The 23,710-nt window shown below is 44.2% G+C and overlaps 1 protein-coding gene across 7 annotated transcripts in view; it reads left to right on the plus strand.

The window, feature by feature from the left end:
• Positions 1-23,710, plus strand: part of MTUS2 (microtubule associated scaffold protein 2) — a 496,219-nt gene that overhangs the window by 183,105 nt on the left and 289,404 nt on the right. For all 7 annotated transcript variants that reach the window (XM_021065171.1, XM_021065174.1, XM_021065170.1 and 4 more), the window contains one exon: positions 19,783-19,980. In XM_021065171.1, the coding sequence (XP_020920830.1) occupies positions 19,783-19,980 (198 nt within the window). The remainder of the gene's footprint in view (positions 1-19,782; positions 19,981-23,710) is intronic.

The raw sequence follows: 23,710 nt of genomic DNA on the forward strand, positions 1-23,710 counted from the left end.
ATCGCCCCACAGCAGTTTAGAAGCATCCGTAGCTCTAAAAATCAGTGAAAAATAATTGGCTCCCTCTTCCGATTCTGTAAGCTGTGCCAGTCCAAGCTCACCTGCGTTTGACATCTCTTTTTTCAACAGCTTCTATTTAGAAGCAGATCTGTCCAGCAGAGGTGTGACCTTTGTAGTGTTTATGTTACTTGTCCCTTCTGCTAATTTCCTTCTGTTTGTGGCACTCTTTCCTGCCTGCTCCCGACCCTACCCTGTCCAACTCCCTTCTCATACCCAAAGGCTCTGATTGATTTATACGCAGACCAATTATGAATAGAGAGGTCAGCTCTCCCTGGTGGCTGTTTTATTCTATTACAGTAGGAAAAAAGGATGTTGCTGGATATGTGTGAGTCTCTGGATTAAATACGGTCACTTTAGGTGATATAATAAGATGTAGGCAAAAACGCCAATACAGATGCTCAGACCCTGGTTATACTATGATCGTGCAAAAATGCTTAGTCTCATTGTTTTAGGTTGTTATAAGCAAAACTCAAGATTTGGACCTCAGTTAAAGACACACTGCATAAATGGGTTTGTTTAGTTTTGCAGATTATTTATTGCTCATTTAACACGGGGTTCTGTTTTCACCTCCAAACGCATTAACCAAACCAAACCAGAACCACTTTCACTAGTTCCTGTTCTGGCCTGGATATTGTATGATGCCCGGGAGCCAGCAATCTCAGTTAAATTCTTCTTTGATCAGCATTTGTCGATTATGGGCAGACACACCTGTAATGAGGGCAGCAAAAGCGCAGGGTCTAAGGCACCTTTGTCTGATGGAAGCTCCCCTGTTGGGCACCATGCGTCCACCCTGCTCTTTTTCATTTTGCGCCTCTCTCTGTGGTTGGCCTTGCTGTCACAGGGAGTGAGCCCACTGGCTGGCCAGCTCCTCTGCAGGAGAGCCTTCCTTCCACAGGGCTCTTCTGCCCACTGTTTGCTTATATTCTTCTTGACGTGGGAAGGGTTTTCCTGAGTCCCTGCACATCGCTGTATTTCCAGGTACACGTGATCTCAGTGGGGCGTGGCTTAACCACAGCGGTTCCCTCTAGCACGGACCTGCTGAAGCCCCGCTGTCCGCACAGCATCCGTCCCCATCCTCCTTCCGTAACAGTCTTTATTGGCTCCGCATCATCGGGAAAGAGGGCAAGGACGCCATGGCAGTGAGGTCTGCCCCTGCATGCCCAGACCCGGCTCGCCTGCCTTCCCTGACGCGCCCTCGCCCTTCTCCCTTCTGATCCCCACCTGCTGCTGTGTGTCCTTCGTGACCCAGCTCCAGGTCGCCTCTTCCGAGAGCCCACTCCCTGGTGGGCCAGGCTGAGCTCCCCCCGCTCTGGGCACCTGCCTGTCCCGAGTGTGCAGTGGCTGCTGCTATTAGCAGGGCCCAGGTCTCACTGATTTTTATTTTGCCAGAGCTGGTGTGACATCCGGTGTCTGTTCAGTTGCCGTTTCCTGAACGTGCCTGAACCAGGTAGAGCTGGAGGGCCTGCAGTTCTTTCTTCTCTCCTCCTCCCACTTCTTCCTTTTCACTCTCCTCGAGGCAGTTTTCATTCTCCGACCCTTGGCGCTGGTCTCCGTGGCTGTGCCAATTGCTGACCCTACAAGTGCCTCTTTTTAGTCATCTGTCTTTGGGGTCGGGAAGGGCTGATCTCGTCATCCATCTTCTGCCGTATGTTCTGTATCTTCCCTCTTGCCCCTTTATTTTCCTTTCCGGGAGTTAGTTAACTAGCTAGTCAGCTCTAAAGCTGTCTATCTTGGTCTCTCTTACATAACAGCTTTATTGAGATATAATGGAAACAGGTCATCCATGGAAAGCATAAATTCAAGGGTTTTAAGCCTGCTCAAAGAGTTGTGGACCCATGGTCACAGTCAAGTTTTGAACATTGTCCTGACTCCAAAAAGAAAGAACCCCTGTCCCCATTATCAGGCCCTTCTCATTTCCCCCAAACTGCAGCCCCTGGCAATAGCAAATCTGCTTTCCATCTCTGTAGCTTTGCCTTTCCTGGCTATTTCATATCATGGAATCGTATTAACCTTTGGTGTCTGGCTTCTTTTACTTGCCTTAATGTTTTCGGGGTTCATCCACACTGGCGCAGGTGTCGGTACTGCAGCCCTGTGTTAGTCTGCTTGGGCTGTCATAATAGAACACTGCAGACTGGAGGGCAGCCTAAACAATGGAAGTTATTTTCTCACTGTTTCAGAAGCTGGATGTCTAAGTTCAGGGTGCCAACAGGCTTGGCTTCTGGTGGAATTTCTCTCTTTGGTTTGCAGGTGGTCACCTTCTCACTGTGTCCTCACATGGACATTTTTCTGGCAGGAATACACACACACACACACACACACACACACACACACACAAATCTGGTGTCTCTTCCTCATCTCATAAGGATGCTAGCCTTCTCAGATTGGAGCTCCACTCTTATGACTTCATTTAACCTTAATTACCTTCTTAAAGATCTATCGCTAAATAGTCATATTGGGAGTTAGAGCTTCACTTTCAACATTTTGGAGGAACACAGTTCAGTCCATAGCAATTCTTTTTTATTGCTGAATAATATTCCATTGTATGGCTACATCACAGTTTATTTATAAATGCATCAGTTGATGGAATTCGGGTTGTTTTAACCACTTTTTGGCTATTATTAATAACGCTACTGTTGAACATTTGTATACAAGTTTAGGGGTAGATATATATTTTTTTCTTGTGTATATACCCAAGAATAGGATTGCTAGGTCATATGGTAGATAACTCTGTATTTAACCTTTTGAGAAGCTGCCAGACTCTTTTCGAAAGGAGTTGCACCATTTTACATACCCACCATCAGTGTTTGAGATTTCTAATTTCCTCTCAGCCTCTCCAACACTTAAGATTACTTTTAAATTATAACCATCCTCTGGATGTAAAATGTTATCTCATTCTTTTTGATCTGCATTTCCCTAATGACTAATGATGTTGACATTAGCTCATAGACTTGTTAAAACATTCACATGTTCTTGGCCATTTGTGTGTCTTCTTTGGAGAATTGTCTCTTCGTTCTTTGCCTGTTTTTAAATTGGGTTGTCTTTTTATTGTTGAGTTGCAACAGTTCTTTATACATTTTCAATATGAGTCCCTTAGGATTTGCAATTATCCTTCCCATTCTATGGCTGTCCTTTTCACTTTCTTGATTGAGTTCTTTGAAATAGTAAAGTATTTAATTTTGATAATGTCAAATTTTTCTATTTTTTTTCTCTGTATGCTTTTGCTGTCCTATCTAAGAAGTCTTTTCCCGGTTCCAGTTCATGAAGATGCACGCCCGTGTTTTCTTCTGAGAGTGTTCAAGTTTTAGGTCTTAAATTTAGATCTCTTATCCATTTGGGTTTTGCATATGGTGTGAGGTAGGGGTACAACTACATTCCTTTGTATGTGGATTTTGGATTATTGCAGTGCTAGAGCTTCTCTTCTAAATATTAATGGTTTGGTTTCACTGAGATGTTGAAATCATCTTCAGTCATTAGAGAATTTGACCACTCTCTGGTTGGCAGCTCATTCCATATTATTACTCTAGATACGTCTCTCATTTTCATCACTCTTCACATTCAGGGACTTTCCCACCTGTATCCAGATACACAACTGTTAAGTAAGTGTTGATGTTGCTAAGCCTGGGAGCTATAAATGTAGGGTAATCAGCCATCCTAGTTTGTTTGGTGCTAGGGATTCCCCAAGATATGAGATTTTTAGAGCTAAAATTGGGGCACTCCCTATGTAAGGCCAAGGCATCACTGTTCTGGTGGGGCGACGGGCCCATTGAATTGAGCCTTGACCTCAACTCCAGGAAGTCATATGTTAGCAGAGCTGCAATAGTCATCTGAAAGCTGGAGGCTGGAGGGTCCATTTCCAAAGTGGCTAACTCTCATAACCAACAAGCTGGTTTGGCAGGAGGCCTCAGTTTGCTCCTCGAGGTTCTCTACAAAGGCTCCTGAGTATTGCAGAGGCTCCTGAGTATAGTGGCTGGCTCCCGCCAAAGTGAGCGATCCAGGAGATCAAGGAGGAAGCTGAAATGTCTTTTAAAACATAGCCTAAAAGTTTCATACCTTCAGTATCCTCCTGGTCACACAAGTCAGCACCAACTCATTGTGGAAGGGAATCAAGTCCAGGGGTGATTGATGCTGCCGAAGTATAGCTGAGTATAGCTCCTTGAGTACAGTTCCTCTTCAACCAAACACCTGTGATCTAAAGAGAGAAATTTTCCCCTCCACCATCTACCCAATAGAGAGTGGTGGGACAGTCAAAGGATAACTTCAATAGAGTCTCTTAAGAAGGAAGCTAATGGGAGGGACGCAATGACAGGAGTCAAGCAATTCTGAATTGCAGCAGGGCACTTATTGCTGGTTCCTTGATTAGGACTAATATATACTACATTTTGGGAATAATTTTTCTTAGCTCTTGGCTCTATTCTCTGGGCTCTTGGTTCTGTCCTCGTGATCTTCCTTTTCAATAAGAGGTTTGCATATTAGAGGTTTTCTCAACCCACTTCTTGCATGCAGAAGTTTAAATATCTAAATACCTTCTTAGACTTAGTTTTATCTCTTGGTTCTTTCAGTCTAAGCTGGCACTACTTCTGTTAATATAGCTCTCTGAAAAATTATCTCCTATGAATATAATTTTTATTATATAATGCTTTTTATTTTTTTCCCTTATACCTGGTTTACACTGTTCTGTCAATTTTCTACAGCATGGTGACCCAGTTACACATACATGTATACATTCTTTTTTCTCCCATTATCATGCTCCATCATAAGTGACTAGACAGAGTTTCCAGTGCTACACAGCAGGATTTCATTGCTAATCCATTCCAAAGGCAATAGTCTGCATCCATTAACCCCAAGTACCCCTCCCATCCCACTCTCTCCCCCTCCCCCTTGGCAACCACAAGTCTTTTCTCCAAGTCCATGCTTTTCTTTTCTGTGGAAAGCTTCATTTGTGCCTTATGTTAGATACCAGATATGTGATATCATACGGTATTTGCCTTTCTCTTTCTGACTTACTTCATTCAGGATGAGAGTCTCTAGTTCCATCCATGTTGCTGCAAATGGCATTCTTTTGTTCTTTTTTATGGCTGAGTAGTATTCCATTGTGTGTGTGTGTGTGTGTGTGTGTGTGTGTGTGTGTACCACATCTTCCTAATCCAATCATCTGCCATGGACATTTAGGTTGTTTCCATGTCTTGGGTATTGTGAATAAACTGCAATGAACATGCAGGTGTATGTGTCTTTTTCAAGGACAGTTTTGTCTGGATACATGCCCATGAGTGAGACTGCTGGGTCATATGGTGGTTCTATGTATAGGTTTATAAGGTACCTCCACACTGTTCTCCATAGTGGCTGTACCAGCTTACATTCCCCCCAACAGTGCAGGAGGGCTCCCTTTTCTCCACACCCCCTCCAGCATTTGTTGTTTGTGGCCTTATTAATGATGGCCATTCTGACTGGGGTGAGGTGGTATCTCGTGGTAGTTTTGATTTGCATTTCTCTAACAATCAGGGATGTTGAGCATTTTTCATGTGCTTGGTGGCCGTCTGTGTGTCTTCCTTGGAGAACTGTCTATTCAGGTCTTTTGCCCATTTTTCAATTGGGCCGTTGGCTTTTTAGCCGTGGAGTTGTGTCAGCTGTTTGCATATTTTAGAGATGAAGCCCTTGTCCATTGCATGGTTTGCAAGTATTTTCTCCCATTCTGTAAGTTGTCTTCTTGTTTTCTTCTTGGTTTCCTTTGCTGTGCAAAAGCTTGTCAGTTTGATGAGGTCCCTTTGGTTTATTGTTGCTTTTATTTCTGTTGCTTTGGGAGCCTGACCTGAGAAAACATTTGCAAGGTTGATGTCAGAGAATGTTTTGCCTGTGTTCTCTTCCAGGAGTTTGATGGTGCCTTGTCTTACGTTTAAGTCTTTCAGGCATTGTGAGTTTATTTTTGTGCATGGTGTGAGGGGGTGTTCCAGTTTCATTGATTCGCGTGCAGCTGTCCAGGTTTCCCAGCAATTCTTGCTGAAAAGACTGTCTTTTTCCCATTTGATGTTCTTGCCTGCTTTGTCCAAGATTACTTGACCATAGGTGTCTGGGTTTCTTTCTGGGTTCTCTGTTCTGTTCCATTGGTCTGTCTGTCTGTCTGTTTTGGTACCAGTCCCACACTGTCTTGATGACTGTGGCTTTGTACTATTGCCTGACGTCTGGGAGAGTGATGCCTCCTGTGCTTGGTTTTTGTTCCTCAGGATGGCTTTGGCAGTTCTGGGTCTTTTGTGGCTCCATATAAGTTTTTGGATTGTTTGTTCCAGTTCTGTGAAAAATGTCATGGGTAACTGGATAGGGATTGCATTGAGTCTGTAGATGGCTTTGGGTGGTACTATGGCCATCTTTACAATGTTAATTTTTCCAACCCAGGAGCATGGGACATCTTTCCATTTTTTGGATTGTCTTTGATTTCCTCGATTAATGTTTTATAGTTCTCAGCATATAAATCTTTTACCTCCATGGTCAGGTGTATTCCCAGGTATTTGATTTTTTGAGGTGCAATTTTATTTTTTATTTTTTTTGTCGTTTTTTTTGTTTGTTTGTTTTTGCTTTTTCTAGGGCTGCTTCTGTGACACATGGAGGTCCGCAGGCTAGGGGTTAAATCAGAGCTATAGCCCCTGGCCTACGCCACAGCCACAGAAGTGTGGGATCTGAGCCACGTCTGCAGTCCGCAACACAGCTCGTGGATGGCAACACCGGATCCTTAACCCACTTAGCAAGGCCAGTGATTGAACCCACAACCTCAAGGTTCCTAGTAGATTTGTTAACCACTGAGCCATGATGGGAACTCCCATTGAGGTGCAAATTTAAAAGGTATTGTATGTTTGTATTCCTTTTCTAATATTTCATTGTTAGTATGCAGAAATGCGACTGATTTCTGAATGTTAATCTTATATCCTGCTACTCTGCTGAATTTGTTGATCAGTTCAAGTAGTTTTGGGTTGAGTCCTTAGGGTTTTCTATGTGTAGGATCATATCATCTGCATACAGTGACAGTTTTACCTCTTCTCTTCCTATTCGGATGCCTTTTACTTCTTTTGTTTGTCTGATTGCTGTGGCTGGGGCTTCCAATACTGTGTTGAATAACAGTGGTGAAAAATTCTCAACAAAATTCAGCCAACTGAATCCAGCAACATATAAAAAAAGATCATGCACCACGACCAGGTTGAGTTCATCCCAGGTTCACAAGGATGGTTCAATATACGCAAATCAGTCAGCATCATACACCACATTAACAAAAGAAAAGTCAAAAACCACATGATCATCTGAAAGATGCAGAAAAAGCATTTGACAAAGCCCAACATCCATTCGTGATAAAAACTCTTGAGAAAGCGGGTAGAGAGGGAACATACCTTAACATAATCACAGCCATTTATGACAAATATAATACTCAATGGGAAAAGCTGAAAGCCTTCCCACTAAAATCTGGAACAAGACAAGGATGCCCACTCTCCTGTGAATATTATTGGATTCACTCTATTAGACAAACAGCATACCTCCAAATACTTGAAAAGAAAGTCTTTCTCTGTGTTGAACTTCTTCTGAGAGACAACCACCTTAAGCATCTCGGAAGCATTGGCCCTTAGAAATAATTTCCGGCATTGCCTTAGATCTTTCTGAAGTCTTCTCAAAGGATTTTACCATCATCCCTTTGATTCATCATTAGACCTGGTTTTTCTGACAGTAGCTTAGACGTAATCTTTGCCTGGAAGCCATGTCTTGATTTTGATATTGTTTACCATTCAACGAGTTCTGGCTTCTTTATATTTAATGTTAATATCCTTTGCTTATCCCTCTACGTTTCCATTTTACTAGAAGAGTAAGAAGAAGATTGGCAGCATCTTGGTCACTCTACCTGGAAATCTCCTTATCTGGAGTCCTAAGTTCTTTAGATACAATTTCTACATTCCATGTCACAGCAGGTAGCATTGTTGATAAACTTTCTGCCCCCATTAACAAGGATTCATCAAGGTCCTTATGTTAAAAGCCTCGTGGAAGCTCCTTAGGCTTTCCCTGATGCTGTCTTCTAGTTCCTTACACCTTCTACCCTCTTCCTGGTTCCTAAACTGCTCCTACATAGTTAGATTATTGTTATGGTGATACCCACCTTCCAGGTACCGTTGTCTCTGTTCGTTATAGGTTGCTGAGTAACAAGTCACCCTAAAGATTAATAGTTTGAAGCTGTATTCATCATTTATTATCTAGTGGCATCTGTGTAGTCAGGAACTTGGGAGCAGCTTGGCTGAGTGATCCTGGCTTGGAGCCTCTTGTGCGGTTGCAGTCAGATTCAGTTAAGTCTACAATCGTCTGAAGGCTTGATGGAGGATGGAGAAACTACTTCCGAGATGAAGTCCTTTCTCTCATGGCTGGCAAGTTGGTACTGGCTGTTGGCAGGAGACCTCAGTTTTTCTCCTCTGTGTAGGGCCACTCAAATATTTTGAGGGTGGGCTGGCCTCTCCTTGACTGAGCAGTCTAAGAACCCAGGGGAGAATCGGTGTTATCTTTTTTGACTTAGACTCAGAAGTCACAACCTGTCACTTATACAGTGTTTCATTTGTCACACAGGTGAGGTCTGATTCCCTGGTGAGGATCATTGGAGAGCCAGCCTGGACATGACCAGGCTGTGACCTTGTAACCTTGACCTCTGTTCTGTTTTTTTCTCCTTTGGTGAAGAGAGAACTTTTTTGTAACTGCAATGACATTGGCGTTATTGATAACAATGCCTGTCACTTCTTGGGTGTTTATGAAATCCAGGCAATAGGACGAGTACTTTAGATGCAATTTCTCTTCTGTCGTTGTAGTGGGTCAGTGGTTTTATCCTCATTTTTTCGCATGAGGATTTCAAAGAGTCTGGCCTAAGATTTTACACTTGCTGTTACCAGTCAGGCCCAGATCTTTCCTATAGTTCTGAAATGTGCCACTTCCCTGGCTTTGTTTCATTGTCTCTCTTTTCTCCTGTGGGATGGTTATAGCTTTAACATTACAGATTTTTGCTTCTTGTTTCCCAGTGTGAAGGAAACTTGGTAAAAACAACTGCTGTTTGTTCTTATTCCTGAGCACGGTGAGAGAGGAATTGTTTCTCAGCCATTTGAACAAAGCAAGCCACTCCCTGCAAAATATCTGTGCAGGAGATAACCATGCACAAAAGCAACTGCGAAGAACTATAGTAAAATTTTAAAAGCAGTTTGGTTGAAATGATGTACTGCTCTGTGCGTAGAAATGTACCAGAAAAAAAAAGACTTCAAGTATAAAATCAGGCAATCGTGGGGCTTGAATAAAAACTCTGAGTCCTTCTCCCTGATGGTTTTGCCTTTCTGACATTCTTTTCTTCCTGTAGCACCTGGCAGCATCTCTGTTCCGGCCCTGCCCTTCCCCTGCTCCTCAGCAGTGGTTCTTAAGAACAAATGCTTCTCCTCCAGCAGGTTATAAGCCCCGCTTGGGGATCACTCCTTTGTTTCTGAATTTCCCGCAGCATCTTGTAAAGCTCCTTGCCCATGGCGGTGTCTGTGAAGTCCCTGAATCAGAGGGGTACACATTTGCATTCCTAAACTCTCTCTTTGGCTGCCTGAGATGCCAAGAACGTTGGGCAATGATGGATGCCTTTATCAAGACAGTTTTGCACCTTAAAGCACTATAAACTGATTCTAAGTGATTGAGATATTTTTAGCATTACAGACTCATATTTAAAGGAGAATCAAGACCAAAGGAAAAAAGGGAAGAACAAATATAATTTGTCACGTTTCCTCGACAGGTGAAGATTTGCATTCTTCAAAGGATTTATCTTTCAGAAGAAAAAGAGCATTAAAGCATTCAGTTCAGAAGAATCTCTTCTGTTGTTCAAACAGGAATTTGTTTTTTGTGGGTTTTGTTTTTAGCAAAAATCTTAACTGAATGGGGAGCCTTGATGAGAGTAAAAGGAAGGAGCCTCTAAGGGGGAAAGAGAGGGAGTGGGATGGGTGGGGAGCTTGGGGTTAATAGATGCAGACTGTTGCCTTTGGAATGGATTAGCGATGAGATCCTGCCGTGTAGCACTGGGAACTATGTCTAGTCACTTACGATGGAGCCTGATAATGTGAGAAGAAAGAATGTGTACAAGTGTGTGTAACTAACTGGGTCACCATGCTGTACAGTAGAAAAAGAATAATGTATTGGGGAAATAAAATAATAAATGTGAAAAGAAAACAAAACAAAAGAAGGGAGCCTCCTTAAGCTCCTTTGCATGGGATTTGAATATTTATTCCTAGAGGTTTTTAAAAATGTTTATGAATTTTTGAAGTTTGTAAAATTAATTTTCCCATAATGGTTGTGTTCACTTGGGAAGGTCTTGGATCCGCTGTTTAGAACATTTCGTCCACTTACCTGTTGGAGGGGGGTTTTGTGGAGGACCCACAATGACAAGTCCGCTCTCTGTCAAAGGCCCCTTGACAGTGAAGATAGTAATAGAAATTGGGAAAGTCACCATTGCTGTAGCTCAGTGTAAGCCTGTTACTGAACTGGAGACAAGCACTTTTTTAAAGAAAACTTTTGTTTTAATATTATAGCTTCATAGATACATAATTCATATACTAGATGGAATTTGCTCTTTGAGAGGATACAGTTCAGTGGTTTTAGTCTGTTCACAGAAGTGTGCAACCATCACCACCATCAGTTTCAGAACATCTTCATGATCCCAGAAAGAAAGAAACGCTCTGCCTGTTTTCAGGCCTCACCATTTCCCCAAACTCCAGCCCCAGCAGCCACTAGCCTACTCGTCTCTTACAGATTTGCCAGTTCTGGACATTTCAGATAATTGCATTATACAGCGTGTGGCCTTTTGTGTCTGGCTTCTTTCACTCGTCTTAACATTTTCAAGATTCATTCGTAGCATAGCAGGTATCAGTACTTTGGTCCTTTTGGTGGTTGAAACCCCTGCAGGGTGCTGGCCTTCCACCTTCCGTTTATCCATTCACCAGCTATGCACACATTTGGTTTCACGTTTGGTCTCTTATGAATAATTATGCCAATTTCACTCTCTCTCTTTCCTCCTCCCTCCTACCCCTCATCTCTCTTCTCTGTGTTATTTTTCCAGGGGGTTCTGTCCACTCTGCTTATACTGATCGATTTCCTCCAGAGAGCTCTAAATCAGCAACGTCTTGGCCGGGGCCTCCCCATGGCAGCGGTTGGTTTATAGGATCTTAGGACCCTGGGCTTAAATAGGGTTTGAGTTAACCTCTATGTTGTTGGCAGAGATGCATGGGTGTTTTTCCCCATAACCATGAGGATCAGGATTTTTATTGCAACAAAATCATAAGCAGCAGCAGCAGCAGAGGTATTTAGGGTTGTGCTGAGCCATCTGCTCTTAGGAGTGTAGCCCCAACACCTCCCATACTGGCTTTTTTTTTTAGGCCCCCCCTCCATGACTGCTCTTCCATGACTGACCACCCAGTGGACCTGCATATAGGACAAGGTAGTCTGTCCCCTGAGCCAAGCATCAGTTACAGCTCCATTCTCAGACACACACAGAGGTCCAGGTGAAGGGACATGGCCCAGGGCCGCTCTAAGAGGGGCCCCACCCACACCCCATATTCCCATTCCTAAAAAACCAATCCATTATTGACACGTCCAACTCAGGTCAGGTAAATCAATACAGCAGAGGCTCTGCAGGACTTACTAATGTGGCACAGAGCCCTGTGACAGTGGTCACTGAGTCCAAATCCTGACTGTTGTGGCCACCTTGAGAAGGTGGGTGGGTCCCCACTGCAAGGTGCACTTGGACGCCAGCCCTGATGGTGCTGTGCAGAAAGCGAGGGGGTGTAAGGAAGCTTGCTACATACAAAATCGAGGTCTCTGGGAGGAAAAGGACAGGCCTTTCATGGCTTGAGAGAGCCAGGAAAGGATGCTGGCTCAGGTCCTTTTTTTTTTTTTTTAAACTGCTGTTCAGGGTGGGACAGGGGCGGGGTTCCCTGGAAGTGGCAAGGGGCTTGTGTAGTTTGAACTCCTGCCAGTGCCAAAGGAGGGAGCACAGGGCTTTGTTATAAGGCTCTCAGAGGTGGGGAGGAAGGGTGTGGGAAGTAGAGAAGGAGGTTTGGGACTTGAGGCTATCCATCACACATTAAAAAAATATAGCCTGGGTTGTTCCCTGGTGGCCTAGCAATGAAAGGATCCAGCGTTGTCACTGCTATGGCTCAGGTTTGATCCCTGGCCTAGGAACTTCTGAATGCCAGGGGCACGGTCTACATAAATAAATAAATAGTCTGAATTATTATTGTTGTTGTTGTTGTTATTATTATTATTATTATTATTATTATTTTGCCTTTTTAGGGCTGCACCTGCGGCACATGGAAGCTCCCAGGCTAGGGCTTGAATTGGAGCTGAAGCTGCTGGCCTACACCACAGCCACAGCAATGCCAGACCGAGCCGTGTCTGCAACCTACACCACAGCTCATGGCAATACCGGATCCTCAACCTACTGATCAAGACCAGGGATCAAACTCACATCCCCATGGACAGCAGTCAGGTTCATCAACTGCTGACCCACAAAGGGAACTCCCAGTATTTTATTCTTTGTGTTGCTATTGTAAATGAAATTTTTGTAACTTCATTTTTGTATTATTCATTGCATGTGTATGGAAATACAATTGATTTTTGTGTGTTGACCTTTGTTCCATACCTTTGCTGAATTCATGTATTAGTTCCAATATTTTTTTTCGTAGATTTTATAGGATTTTTTAAATATATAAGGTCATGTTATGTACAAATAGAGAAGTTTTACTTTTTGTTTCCCATCTGCATTTCCCATTTGTTTTCCATCTGTCTATTAGTTTATTTTCTTGCCTGATTACCTTGGCTAGAACCTTCCAAAAAATGTTGACTAGCAGTGGTGAGAGCAGAATCCTTGTCTTGTTCCTGGTTTGAAGGGCGAGCATTTAGTCCTTTTTCCATGAGCACGATATTAGCTGTGGGGTTTCCCTAGATGCCCTTGTTAGGTTGAGATTGTTTTCATTTCCTCCTAGTTTGTTAGGTGTTTTATCATGAAGTGCTGTTGGAATTTGTCAAGTGATGTTTCTACATCTATTGAAATGATCATGTTTTGTTTTGTTTTTTAATTCTATTACTATAAGTACAGTGACTGATTTTCACATGAAACTGATCTTTTTTTTCCCCTGGGATAAATGTCACATGGTCATTTACAGTCGCTGATTTCAGTTTGCTGTATTTTGGGCAGGATTTTGCATCTACAGGAGATACTGGTCTCTAGTGTTCTTTTCTCAAGATTTTGGTCTGGTTTTGGTGTTACAGTAATACTGTCCTCATAGAATGAGTTTGGAAGTGTTCTCCCCTCTCCCCCTTTTTGGAATACTTTGTGAATAATCGGTGCATAGTAGAATTCACTGTGAGCACATTGGGCCTGGACTTTTCTTTGTGGGAAATTTTTGAATTCTGAATCCAGTCTCTTTGTGCTGGTATATTTTCTGTTTCTTCTTGAGTCAGTTTTCATTGTGTCTCTCTGGAACTTTTCAGTCTCACTAGATTATCTAATTAGCTGAGATACAGTTGTTCATTAATTATTTCCTTATAATTGCTTTTACTTCTGCGGCAGGAGAGTGGCAACCCCTCTTGCCTTCCTGACTTAATGATTTGTGTCTTCTCTTTCGCTTGGTTGGTCTAGCTAGAGGTTTGTCACCTCTGTGGATCTTTCTATGAGCCAACCTTCAACCTCATTGATTCTTTCTGTTGTTTTTCCATTCTGTTTCATTTCTTTCCACTGCAGCCTTTATTATTTCCTTCCTTCTGCTTGGTTTAGGTTTAGTTTGCTCTTTTGTTTCTTCAGTATCTTTAGGTGGAAAGCTGCTTTTATGATTTGGCATCTTGCTTTTTGTTTTAATGTAGGCATTTATAGATATAACTTACCTTCTAAGTATGGCTTTAGTTGCTTTCTATAAGCAACTAAAATTTATAAAAAGAAAAAAAGGGGGGAAAATCCCTAGGAGATTAGTGTTGATGTAATGCTATTAACTCGACTATAGAACTTACTCTGATTTCACTCATTTTTACCTGCACGCCTGTGTTTGCGTGTGTACATGTATGTATAGTTCTATGTACTGTTTCACTTCTGGAAAGAGGTACACCTTGCAGTTAGGAACTAGTTCAGTCCCGTGCAGCCCAAGAATGGAAATAAATTCGTAGATAGATAATGCTTGTAATGCCGAAGTCAGCTTGACTAGGCTGCTTGATCTCAGGTATCCACAGAGAAGGGCGTCTACAGAGATGAGTGAAACAGAGTCTTCAGAGAAGGGATGGAAAGTATCAGGGAAATCGCGGTCAGGTGACAAGTCTCAGGAGACAGGATTCAAAAACAGGCACAAATCCAGGGAGCAGGAATTTGCAGAAGGTGGTTGATGGTAGTACAACAAAAGGATCTTACCTATTGTCCAAGTGGAAGTGAAGTTTTATGGCTTTTCTTTCTAGTCACTGTGCGTAATGAATGTGAATGGGTAGAACTAGCCCAGAGGAGTAAAGTTGGGAGGGGCAGTTTTGACTTCAAATATACGATACAATTAAAAATGTGTTGAAAAACCGAATACAAGAAAAATAGCACCCTTACTTTGTTACTGAGTCTAATCTCCTGTATATTCACACCTTGATGCCGCTTGATGATGTTACCAGCACCTGTTTCTGCCAAGATGTTGCTGGGCTCTTCTTTTAAAGGTCAGGGAGGGTGAGTTGGGGAATGGTGGATTGTCAGTGACCATAAATGCTCAGCAATGAAAGTATGTGAGTCTGTGTTGTATCGCAGGGCAAAACATTTCTTGGGATTTCTCCAGTCACTTTAGATGAAAGAAAAAACCAAACAAACCAAACACAAAACAGGAAAAAAGAAGGGAATGTATTTGTATCATTTCAATCCTTTAAAATTTTTTTTAAAATTGTTTTTTCCCCAATACATTTTTTTTCCTATGGTACAGCATGGTGACCCAGTTACACATACATGTATACATTCTTTTTTTTCCCATTATCATGCTCCATCATAAGTGACTAGACAGAGTTTCCAGTGCTGCAGAGCAGGATTTCATTGCTAATCCATTCCAAAGGCAATAGTCTGCATCCATTAACCCCAAGCACCCCACCCATCCCACTCTCTCCCCCTCCCCCTTGGCAACCACAAGTCTTTTCTCCAAGTCCATGCTTTTCTTTTCTTTGGAAAAGTTCAATTGTGTCATATTAGATTCCAGTTAGAAGTGATATCATATGGTATTCGCCTTTCTCTTTCTGATTTACTTCATTCAGGATGAGAGTCTCTAGTTCCATCCATGTTGCTGCAAATGGCATTCTTTTGTTCTTTTTATGGCTGAGTAGTATTCCATTGTGTGTGTGTGTGTGTGTACACCACATCTTCCTAATCCAATCATCTGCCATGGACATTTAGGTTGTTTCCATGTCTTGGGTATTGCGAATAGAACTGCAATGAACATGCAGGTGTATGTGTCTTTTTCAAGGACAGTTTTGTGTGGATACATGCCCACGAGTGGGACTGCTGGGTCATATGGTGGTTCTATGTATAGTTTCCTAAGGTACCTCCACACTGTTGTCCATAGTGGCTGTACCAGCTTACATCCCCCCCAACAGTGCAGGAGGGCTCCCTTTTCTCCACACCCCCTCCAGCATTTGTTGTTTGTGGCCTTATTAATGATGGCCATTCTGACTGGGGTGAGGTGGTATCTCGTGGTAGTTTTGATTTGCATTTCTCTAACAATCAGGGATGTTGAGCATTTTTCCATGTGCTTGGTGGCCGTCTGTGTGTCTTCCTTGGAGAACTGTCTATTCAGGTCTTTTGCCCATTTTTCAATTGGGCCGTTGGCTTTTTAGCCGTGGAGTTGTGTCAGCTGTTTGCATATTTTAGAGATGAAGCCCTTGTCCATTGCATCGTTTGCAAGTATTTTCTCCCATTCTATAAGTTGTCTTCTTGTTTTCTTTTTGGTTTCCTTTGCTGTGCAAAAGCTTGTCAGTTTGATGAGGTCCCGTTGGTTTATTGTTGCTTTTATTTCTGTTGCTTTGGGAGCCTGACCTGAGAAAACATTTGCAAGGTTGATGTCAGAGAATGTTTTGCCTGTGTTCTCTTCCAGGAGTTTGATGGTGCCTTGTCTTACGTTTAAGTCTTTCAGGCATTGTGAGTTTATTTTTGTGCATGGTGTGAGGGGGTGTTCCAGTTTCATTGATTCGCGTGCAGCTGTCCAGGTTTCCCAGCAATTCTTGCTGAAAAGACTGTCTTTTTCCCATTTGATGTTCTTGCCTGCTTTGTCCAAGATTACTTGACCATAGGTGTCTGGGTTTCTTTCTGGGTTCTCTGTTCTGTTCCATTGGTCTGTCTGTCTGTCTGTTTTGGTACCAGTCCCACACTGTCTTGATGACTGTGGCTTTGTACTATTGCCTGACGTCTGGGAGAGTGATGCCTCCTGTGCTTGGTTTTTGTTCCTCAGGATGGCTTTGGCAGTTCTGGGTCTTTTGTGGCTCCATATAAGTTTTTGGATTGTTTGTTCCAGTTCTGTGAAAAATGTCATGGGTAACTGGATAGGGATTGCATTGAGTCTGTAGATGGCTTTGGGTGGTACTATGGCCATCTTTACAATGTTAATTTTTCCAACCCAGGAGCATGGGACATCTTTCCATTTTTTGGATTGTCTTTGATTTCCTCGATTAATGTTTTATAGTTCTCAGCATATAAATCTTTTACCTCCATGGTCAGGTGTATTCCCAGGTATTTGATTTTTTGGGGGGTGCAATTTTAAAAGGTATTTTATTTTTGTATTCCTTTTCTAATATTTCATTGTTAGTATGCAGAAATGGGACTAATTTCTGAGTGTTAATCTTATATCCTGCTACTTCACTGAATTTGTTGATCAGTTCAAGTAGTTTTTGGGTTGAGTCCTTAGGGCTTTCTATATATAGTATCATGTCATCTGCATACAGTGACAGTTTTGCCTCAATCCTTTTAAATGTAATGATGCTTATTTTACAACCTCGTATTTATTTTATTCTGGAGAAGGTTCTAGGTACACTGGAGATGTTTCTATATTCTCCCGCTGTTGGAAGGAGTGTTTTATAGATGTCTATTAAGTCTGGTTGGTTCATAGTGTTTGAAACTTCTGTTCTGCGTAATTGTTCCCATTACTGAAGGGGTGCTGAAGTCTCCAACTATTTTGAATTGTTTATTTCTCCTATCAGTTCTGTATGCTCTGCTTTATGTATTTTGGGATCCTGTTTTAGAAGTATATATGTTTATAACTGCTCTATCTGCCTGCGGGATTGACTCTTTATCCTGATAAAAACATCCCTCTGTATCTGTTTCTTGTTTTCAAATGTATCTTGTCTGATATGAATAAAGCCGTTCCAGCTTGCCGATGGTTGTTCTTTGCATGATATGTCTTATCCCGTCCTTTTGCTTTTAAACTGAGTCTCTAGTTGACTCTAAAATGTTTGCCCAGCAGACAGCATGTATTTCAATCTCATTCTTCATGCAGCCTTACGGTCGGATTGTTCGATACGTTCACATTTACTATTGCTATGAATACAGCTAGATATACATGTGCCATTCTGCTATTTATTTTCTGTCTGCTTCATGTCTTTTTTGTTTTTCTCCTCCTCATTACTGCTTTCTTTTGCACTGAATATTTTCTAGTGTAGCATTTTAATTCCTTTAGTGGTTTTTTTCACTGCATCTTTTGAGTTTTCATCTTACTGATTGCTCCAGGGCTTACCATGTCATCTTAAATTATGAGAGTCTGCCTAATACTGATACTACTTTCAGTGAGATACAGAACTATTGCTCCCACATAGCTCTCTTGGCTTTTTCCTTTTTACATCTATGTGTGTTACACACCCACTAATAAGTGTTTTTAGTTATCGTGTGGTGTAATTATGTCTTTTAAAGAAACAGAGAACAATAATTTGAAGGCATTGACATGACATTCAGTTGCTGCCGCGAAAGGGCCGTTATTACTTGTCAAACGGTGATTTTTTCTTCTCTGTCCCGGTTGAGCATCTTCCCCAGCACTAGGACGCACCTGAGTTGGGAATATTTGCAGCCCCCGTTCCCTTTTCCCTCTTCCTTTGTAGCCACCAGCTTCCTTCCCTTCCTGGTCCTGCCCCAGAAGTCAGGAGGTCACAGTGGTACAGATGCCGCCTTCACCTGGCTGTGCAGGTGACCATGCCTTCGCTTCCGGGAAGGAAGGCGCACCATGGGCCCAGCCTCTCTTGCTTCTCTGCATATTTCCAGTATGTAGACTCTTCGTTGAGTTTTAGACCTTGAATTTTTTAAACATGGCGCCTCTTTAACATTAATTTGCAGCCCGGTTGCTCTTTCCGTAGTTAACAAAGAGTTGACGGACAGCAGCATCAGAGCCCCGCTGAATGGTTGGAGCATAAGCTCCTGGGGAGACAGGGCTGCAGTCAGAGTCACGTGTTGTTGTTAAATGGCTTGACCCAGACAATAGGAGGACGCTTGGCCTTTTGGCCTGTTTTCCTTTTTTTTTTTTTTTACCGTGCCTACAGCATGCAGAAGTTCTCAGGCCTGGGATTGAACCTGCACCACGGCAGTGACAATGCTGGATCCTTTAACCTCTAGGTCGCTAGGGAACTCCAGCTCTTTTCCTTTTAAATGGCATATTAAAGAGAACTTTGTTTTTGGGGTTTTTTGTTTTGTTTTGTTTTTCTTTTTGGCTGTGCCCACAGCATGCGGAAGCTCCTGGGCCAGGAATCAAACCTGTGCCACAGCTCAAGCCATAGCAGTGATAGCAGCAGATCGTGAATGCACTGCGCCACCAGGGAGGTCCCTTAAAAAGCATGTGTATGCTGGTGTGCTGGTCCAGTCTGGTATTGGGAGACTTCCTTAGGGTTGAGATGATTGTCGCAATGGCTGTGACACAGAGGTGCTGGGATGATGGATTAAATCAAGCCTTCTTATTTCAAAATCAGCTGGCGTTGCACATATCTGGGAACTGATTTCGAGGTTTAGACTGACACAAAAACAGGTCATGGAGAAAAGAGAAATGAAACCTAGCATCCGTTTAAGCCAAGTTCACCAAGTTCTGTGTTACAAGCAGGAATAACACGAAACCTTACAGGCCAGTTGCATCAACCCTGTTCCTTCCATGGGAGGAAACTGGTTCTAAGCATTAGGTCAAGTGCCTGAGGTTCCACAGCTAATAATGGATAGAGACTGGATTTCAGCCTGGCCAGCTGCACCATCTGGGCTTTTTCATCTCCTTCCTACAACCCCGAAAGGTTAGCAAATGGTTCTGTGTGTGTGTTCCTACGACCTACCACGTGGAGTTTATAATTGCTGATGAGTGTTTGGCTACCAGGGTCTTCACCCACCCTGTGTCAGAAGTAAGGTGTGTCTCAAGGTCACAATTCGAGGGTGACTGCGACAGTACGCGTCCTCATTCCCTTCGGCTTTCTGAGCACTTCATACCTTTCTTCACGGCCGTCTAATAGGGTGAGGCGTCTGTTCTGGTCTCCTGTGCCTGCTGCCTCGCCTCCTCTTTGAAGCTCTGAAGCCCCCGGCCCGCACTCAGGGCCCTTTCTCACACAGACGTGTCTGTGAATGTGCTGAATTGGACCCTGCAAGAGTGGCTCTGGCCTGTTTATGCTGGAGCTGGATTAGTGTTCACGAACTGTGTATTCTCAGTCTTGAGATCTTCTTTTCCTGGTTTGTGTTTGTTTTAGCCGATTTAAAGAAGGCATCCAGTTCAAATGCTGCAAAGTCCAGCCTACCAAAATCTGGACTCCGTCCTCCTGGTTACTCGCGTCTCCCAGCAGCCAAGCTGGCGGCGTTTGGCTTCGTCCGGAGCTCCAGCGTGTCCTCGGTGTCCAGCACCCAGTCGGCGGACAGCGCCCAGCCGGAGCCTGGCCGGCTCTCCAACCGTAAGTGGGGCAGTGGGATGGGTGGGCGATGCCGCCTCTCTCCAGAAAGCACCCCTGGCTGGGGAGGCCAGACCAGCAGAAGGCGAAGCTGCACGTGGGTGCTGCAGAGTTGCATTTTCTTTGTGTGTAAATAAAAAATCTGGGTAGACTACCTTTATCTGCTGTTGTTGGGATTTTAAAAATAATCAACGGGGAGTTCCCGTCGTGGCGAATCTGACTAGGAACCATGAGGTTGCGGGTTCGGTCCCTGCCCTTGCTCAGTGGGTTAATGACCCGGCGTTGCCGTGAGCCGTGGTGTAGGTTGCAGACGCGGCTCGGATCCCTCGTTGCTGTGGCTCTGGCGTAGGCCGGTGGCTACAGCTCCGATTCAACCCCTGGCCTGGGAACCTCCATGTGCCGCGGGAGCGGCCCAGGAAATGGCAAAAAAAAAAAAAAAAAAAAAAAAAAAAAAAAAAAAAAAATATTAACGGAAGAAAAAAAAAAAGCCTGTTTGGCGCTCTCATTTTCTAAGTGATGGAGAGGTAATGCGCTAGAAAAAGACTTTTAAATTACTCTTAAATCTAGAAAACGGCTTGTCTAGGGACTGATTCCAGGAGCCTTTTTTCCCCCTGCGCATTCTAAGAAGCCAAGGTAAGATCCAAAAATGTTATTACCATGTTGTGCTGTCGTGAAACGGAGGAGGCCTGAAATATGAGTGGAAAGAACGATTTTAGTCACCTGTGCCCACCCGCCGTACCTTCATGTGGGTGGAGCACGTGACCGGATGTGTACACCTTAACCGTGTTAAAGATGCGGACGCCCAGCTGAGCCTCTTCGGGGCTGTGCCCGGGATGGTCCCTCCCGGCTGGGTTGGTGCCCCTCCAGGCCTGCTTCCTGAGACCGATGTTGTAAACTGTGTTTTCAAGTATGAATTCGCAGCCTCCGAGCAAGTCACAGCAGCCACTGTCCCTACAGGAGGTCCCGACGAGGCTGGCCCATTCCACTGAGCCTCTGAGGACCAGACCCCATCTCAGCCCCATCAGCTTCTAGGTCATTGTTGCTGCATCTGAAGCCACGACCCCTCAGATGCTGAGCAGTGAGCAGTTGCCAGAGGGCCAGGCAAATCCCAGAGGTTTCCCTGTGGAGAACTCTCAGAGGGAGTGTGGTGCTCGAATCAAGTTGAAACAGGAGCTAGAGAGAGGGACGGAAGCGGAGAGGGGTGGGGAGAGGAAGAGAGCCTGAGAATGAGATGGATTTGGCATTATTTTTTCAGTTTCCTTCTCCGAGCTTGCTTTTTTCTGTCCTTTCCTGGGTTTACGGGCGGCACGTTTCTACCTGACGGCGCTGCATTTTGGACTCCCCGGTTATGCCTAAAAGCCCTGTGTTTTGTTTTCCTTCATCCTGCTGTGCCTGTAGGCATTTCTGAGAGCGTCTTTGCTCCCTCGGTTTCCTGAAGGTGCTGTTGCTCTGTCTCAGGCCTGCTCTCACGTGGGGCTCCTCTCAGGACCACCGCTAGCCCTGGGGACCACGTCGTGGCACCGTAGGCATCGCCAAATCTTACCGTGACGATCATAGAGCACTCTTTGCAAGTGTGTGACTCTTATTTTTAGACATGCATATTAACAGCCTGAAGGTTTTTAAATGGAGCAGCAATGAGTTGGCATTATTTTGAGTGCTGAAAATCCCAGTGGCATGTTTCTCTTTTAGAGGAAGCACACGTGATTGAAAAATCTCCTTTGGGGTTTCTCTTTCCAAGGAAGAGTAAGATTTTCATTTCTGAAAAAACTTAACCTCAAGGTGGATTGAGCCATGTCCTCATGGCAGCCGCTTGTTCAGAAGGAGAGCTGACAGGCGTGGATGAAATAATTCCAGGTGTGCTTAAGGCACATCTTCTCAGCTGGGCTTCAGAGGCTACTAGCCAGCACCCAGGGAGAGAAGAGCTGCTTCGTGCCAGAGAAAATAACCCCTAAAGACCTCATAGTAAAAGCAGTATTTATTCTATTCAGGGCTGTGTTCTGTTTCTAAAAAACAGCGTGTTGAATCACAGCTTAATTACTTGCCACCTAAGTGTATATAACATTTGTCCTTCACCAGTGAATCACAGAAAAACTTTGCACATATTTGAATTGACGTCTTAGTACCATTAACCATTATGTTATACTCTTGTGATTCGCTTTAATGTCAAAGAAACGTTGATTCCTGTTTTTTTTTAATTTTTTCATTATAGTTGATTTACAGTGTCCTGCCAATTTCTGCTGTATAGTAAAGTGACTCAGTTATACATATATGTACCTTCTTTTCTCACATTGTGCTCCATCCTGTTCCAGCACAAGTGATTGATTATAGGTCACTGTGCTATACAGCAGGCTCCCGTTTCCCGTCCCCTCCAAGTGCAAGTCCTCGTCTACTACCCCAGCCTCCCCATCCATCCCACTCCCCCCCTCCCCCGGCAAACACGAGCCACCCCTCCGTGTCGATGATCTGCTTCTGTTTTGTAGACAGATCATTTGTGCCATGTTTTAGACTCCACACGTAAGTGATAGAGTGGAGAAATGATGCTTTGATGACAGTGGTTAAAATATGAAGCTCTTGGAAGAGCTGAAAAGTACTTAGATCAAATCCCAGGAGTGAATGTTGCTGGTTTAGTGCATGGAAACAGCCACCCTGATATCAGAGTTGGTCCTTTTTTGTGTCTTTCTTTAGACACGCCTTTTGCTTAGGATCCTTTTTGGGGACACCACGGCAACAAGGGCTTGCAGCGTGGTACGTTGATGCCTCAAACACGGAAACACGATTATGATAAGGAACTCTTTGCAACTGTGCAGCTCATGATTTTAGAATCTCACCTGCTTCTTGACAGTCTGACTGCATCCACGTGACCGAATGCTGTGCTGAGAACCCTTTGAAGTGATCCGTCATGAACCTACTAGTGGTTCCTGGGCCACCTTGGCTTAGCTACGAGTCTTCCTGGGCTGTTTTCCTGGGTCTTGGTGGACAAGGGGTGAGGACTGTGGAGGGGGCGCCTGTGAGCCCCCTGGGGGGTGGTCTCAGCTGTTCCATGTGGAGTCTGCCCTCCATCCTGGTCCAGGCACTGCGCCATTCATTCAACCCCTCTGGGCAGGTGCTCCCCGCAGCAAGTGCCCTGATAGGTCTTTTGACCTTTTCCGCAAGGTTTTGGCAAATAGAGCCCACAGGGGAAAGGAGTGGTCTGTAGGTCCTTGGAAGCTGACTGTGTTTTGGCATCCAGCCCACCGGTGCATGTTATCCCTGAGCAAAGTGAGACCACCGTGCCTTGCTCCCAGTCCTGGGATGTGTTCTTTCCCTGTTCACTTCTTCACGCTGCCCTCTCTGGTCAAGACACACTCGTGATGTAGAGTCTTTTCTTTCTATTAGGGAAGCAAATCCTAGAGTCGAGCTGCCCCTCAGGCCAAACCCCACCTGCTCTGCCCCGCCCCTTCCCAGGTGTGTTCACGCGCCAGGTGGTGGGGAGTTCCGACTCGGGAGGAAGCCGGCTGTTCTGCGAAGCAGTGCTCACAGCATGGGGGCTCGGGGCTGCCTCCCTGCAGTTTCCCTCTCGTCGCCCATTTCCTCGAGATTAACCCAAACCTTCATCCTCCCTGTGCCGCAGGACGCAGCCCTCGCCGCCTCCCTTCACGCCCCAATGGGCGCATCATGCGACCATTATGAGGTGGGCCGGTTTAGAACCCCCAAACTGCAAATTCAGTAGGGGGTCACCCACAGCTTTTTAAAG

Source organism: Sus scrofa, chromosome 11, assembly GCF_000003025.6.
Source record: "Sus scrofa isolate TJ Tabasco breed Duroc chromosome 11, Sscrofa11.1, whole genome shotgun sequence".
In the NCBI taxonomy this organism is placed as follows: domain Eukaryota; kingdom Metazoa; phylum Chordata; class Mammalia; order Artiodactyla; family Suidae; genus Sus; species Sus scrofa.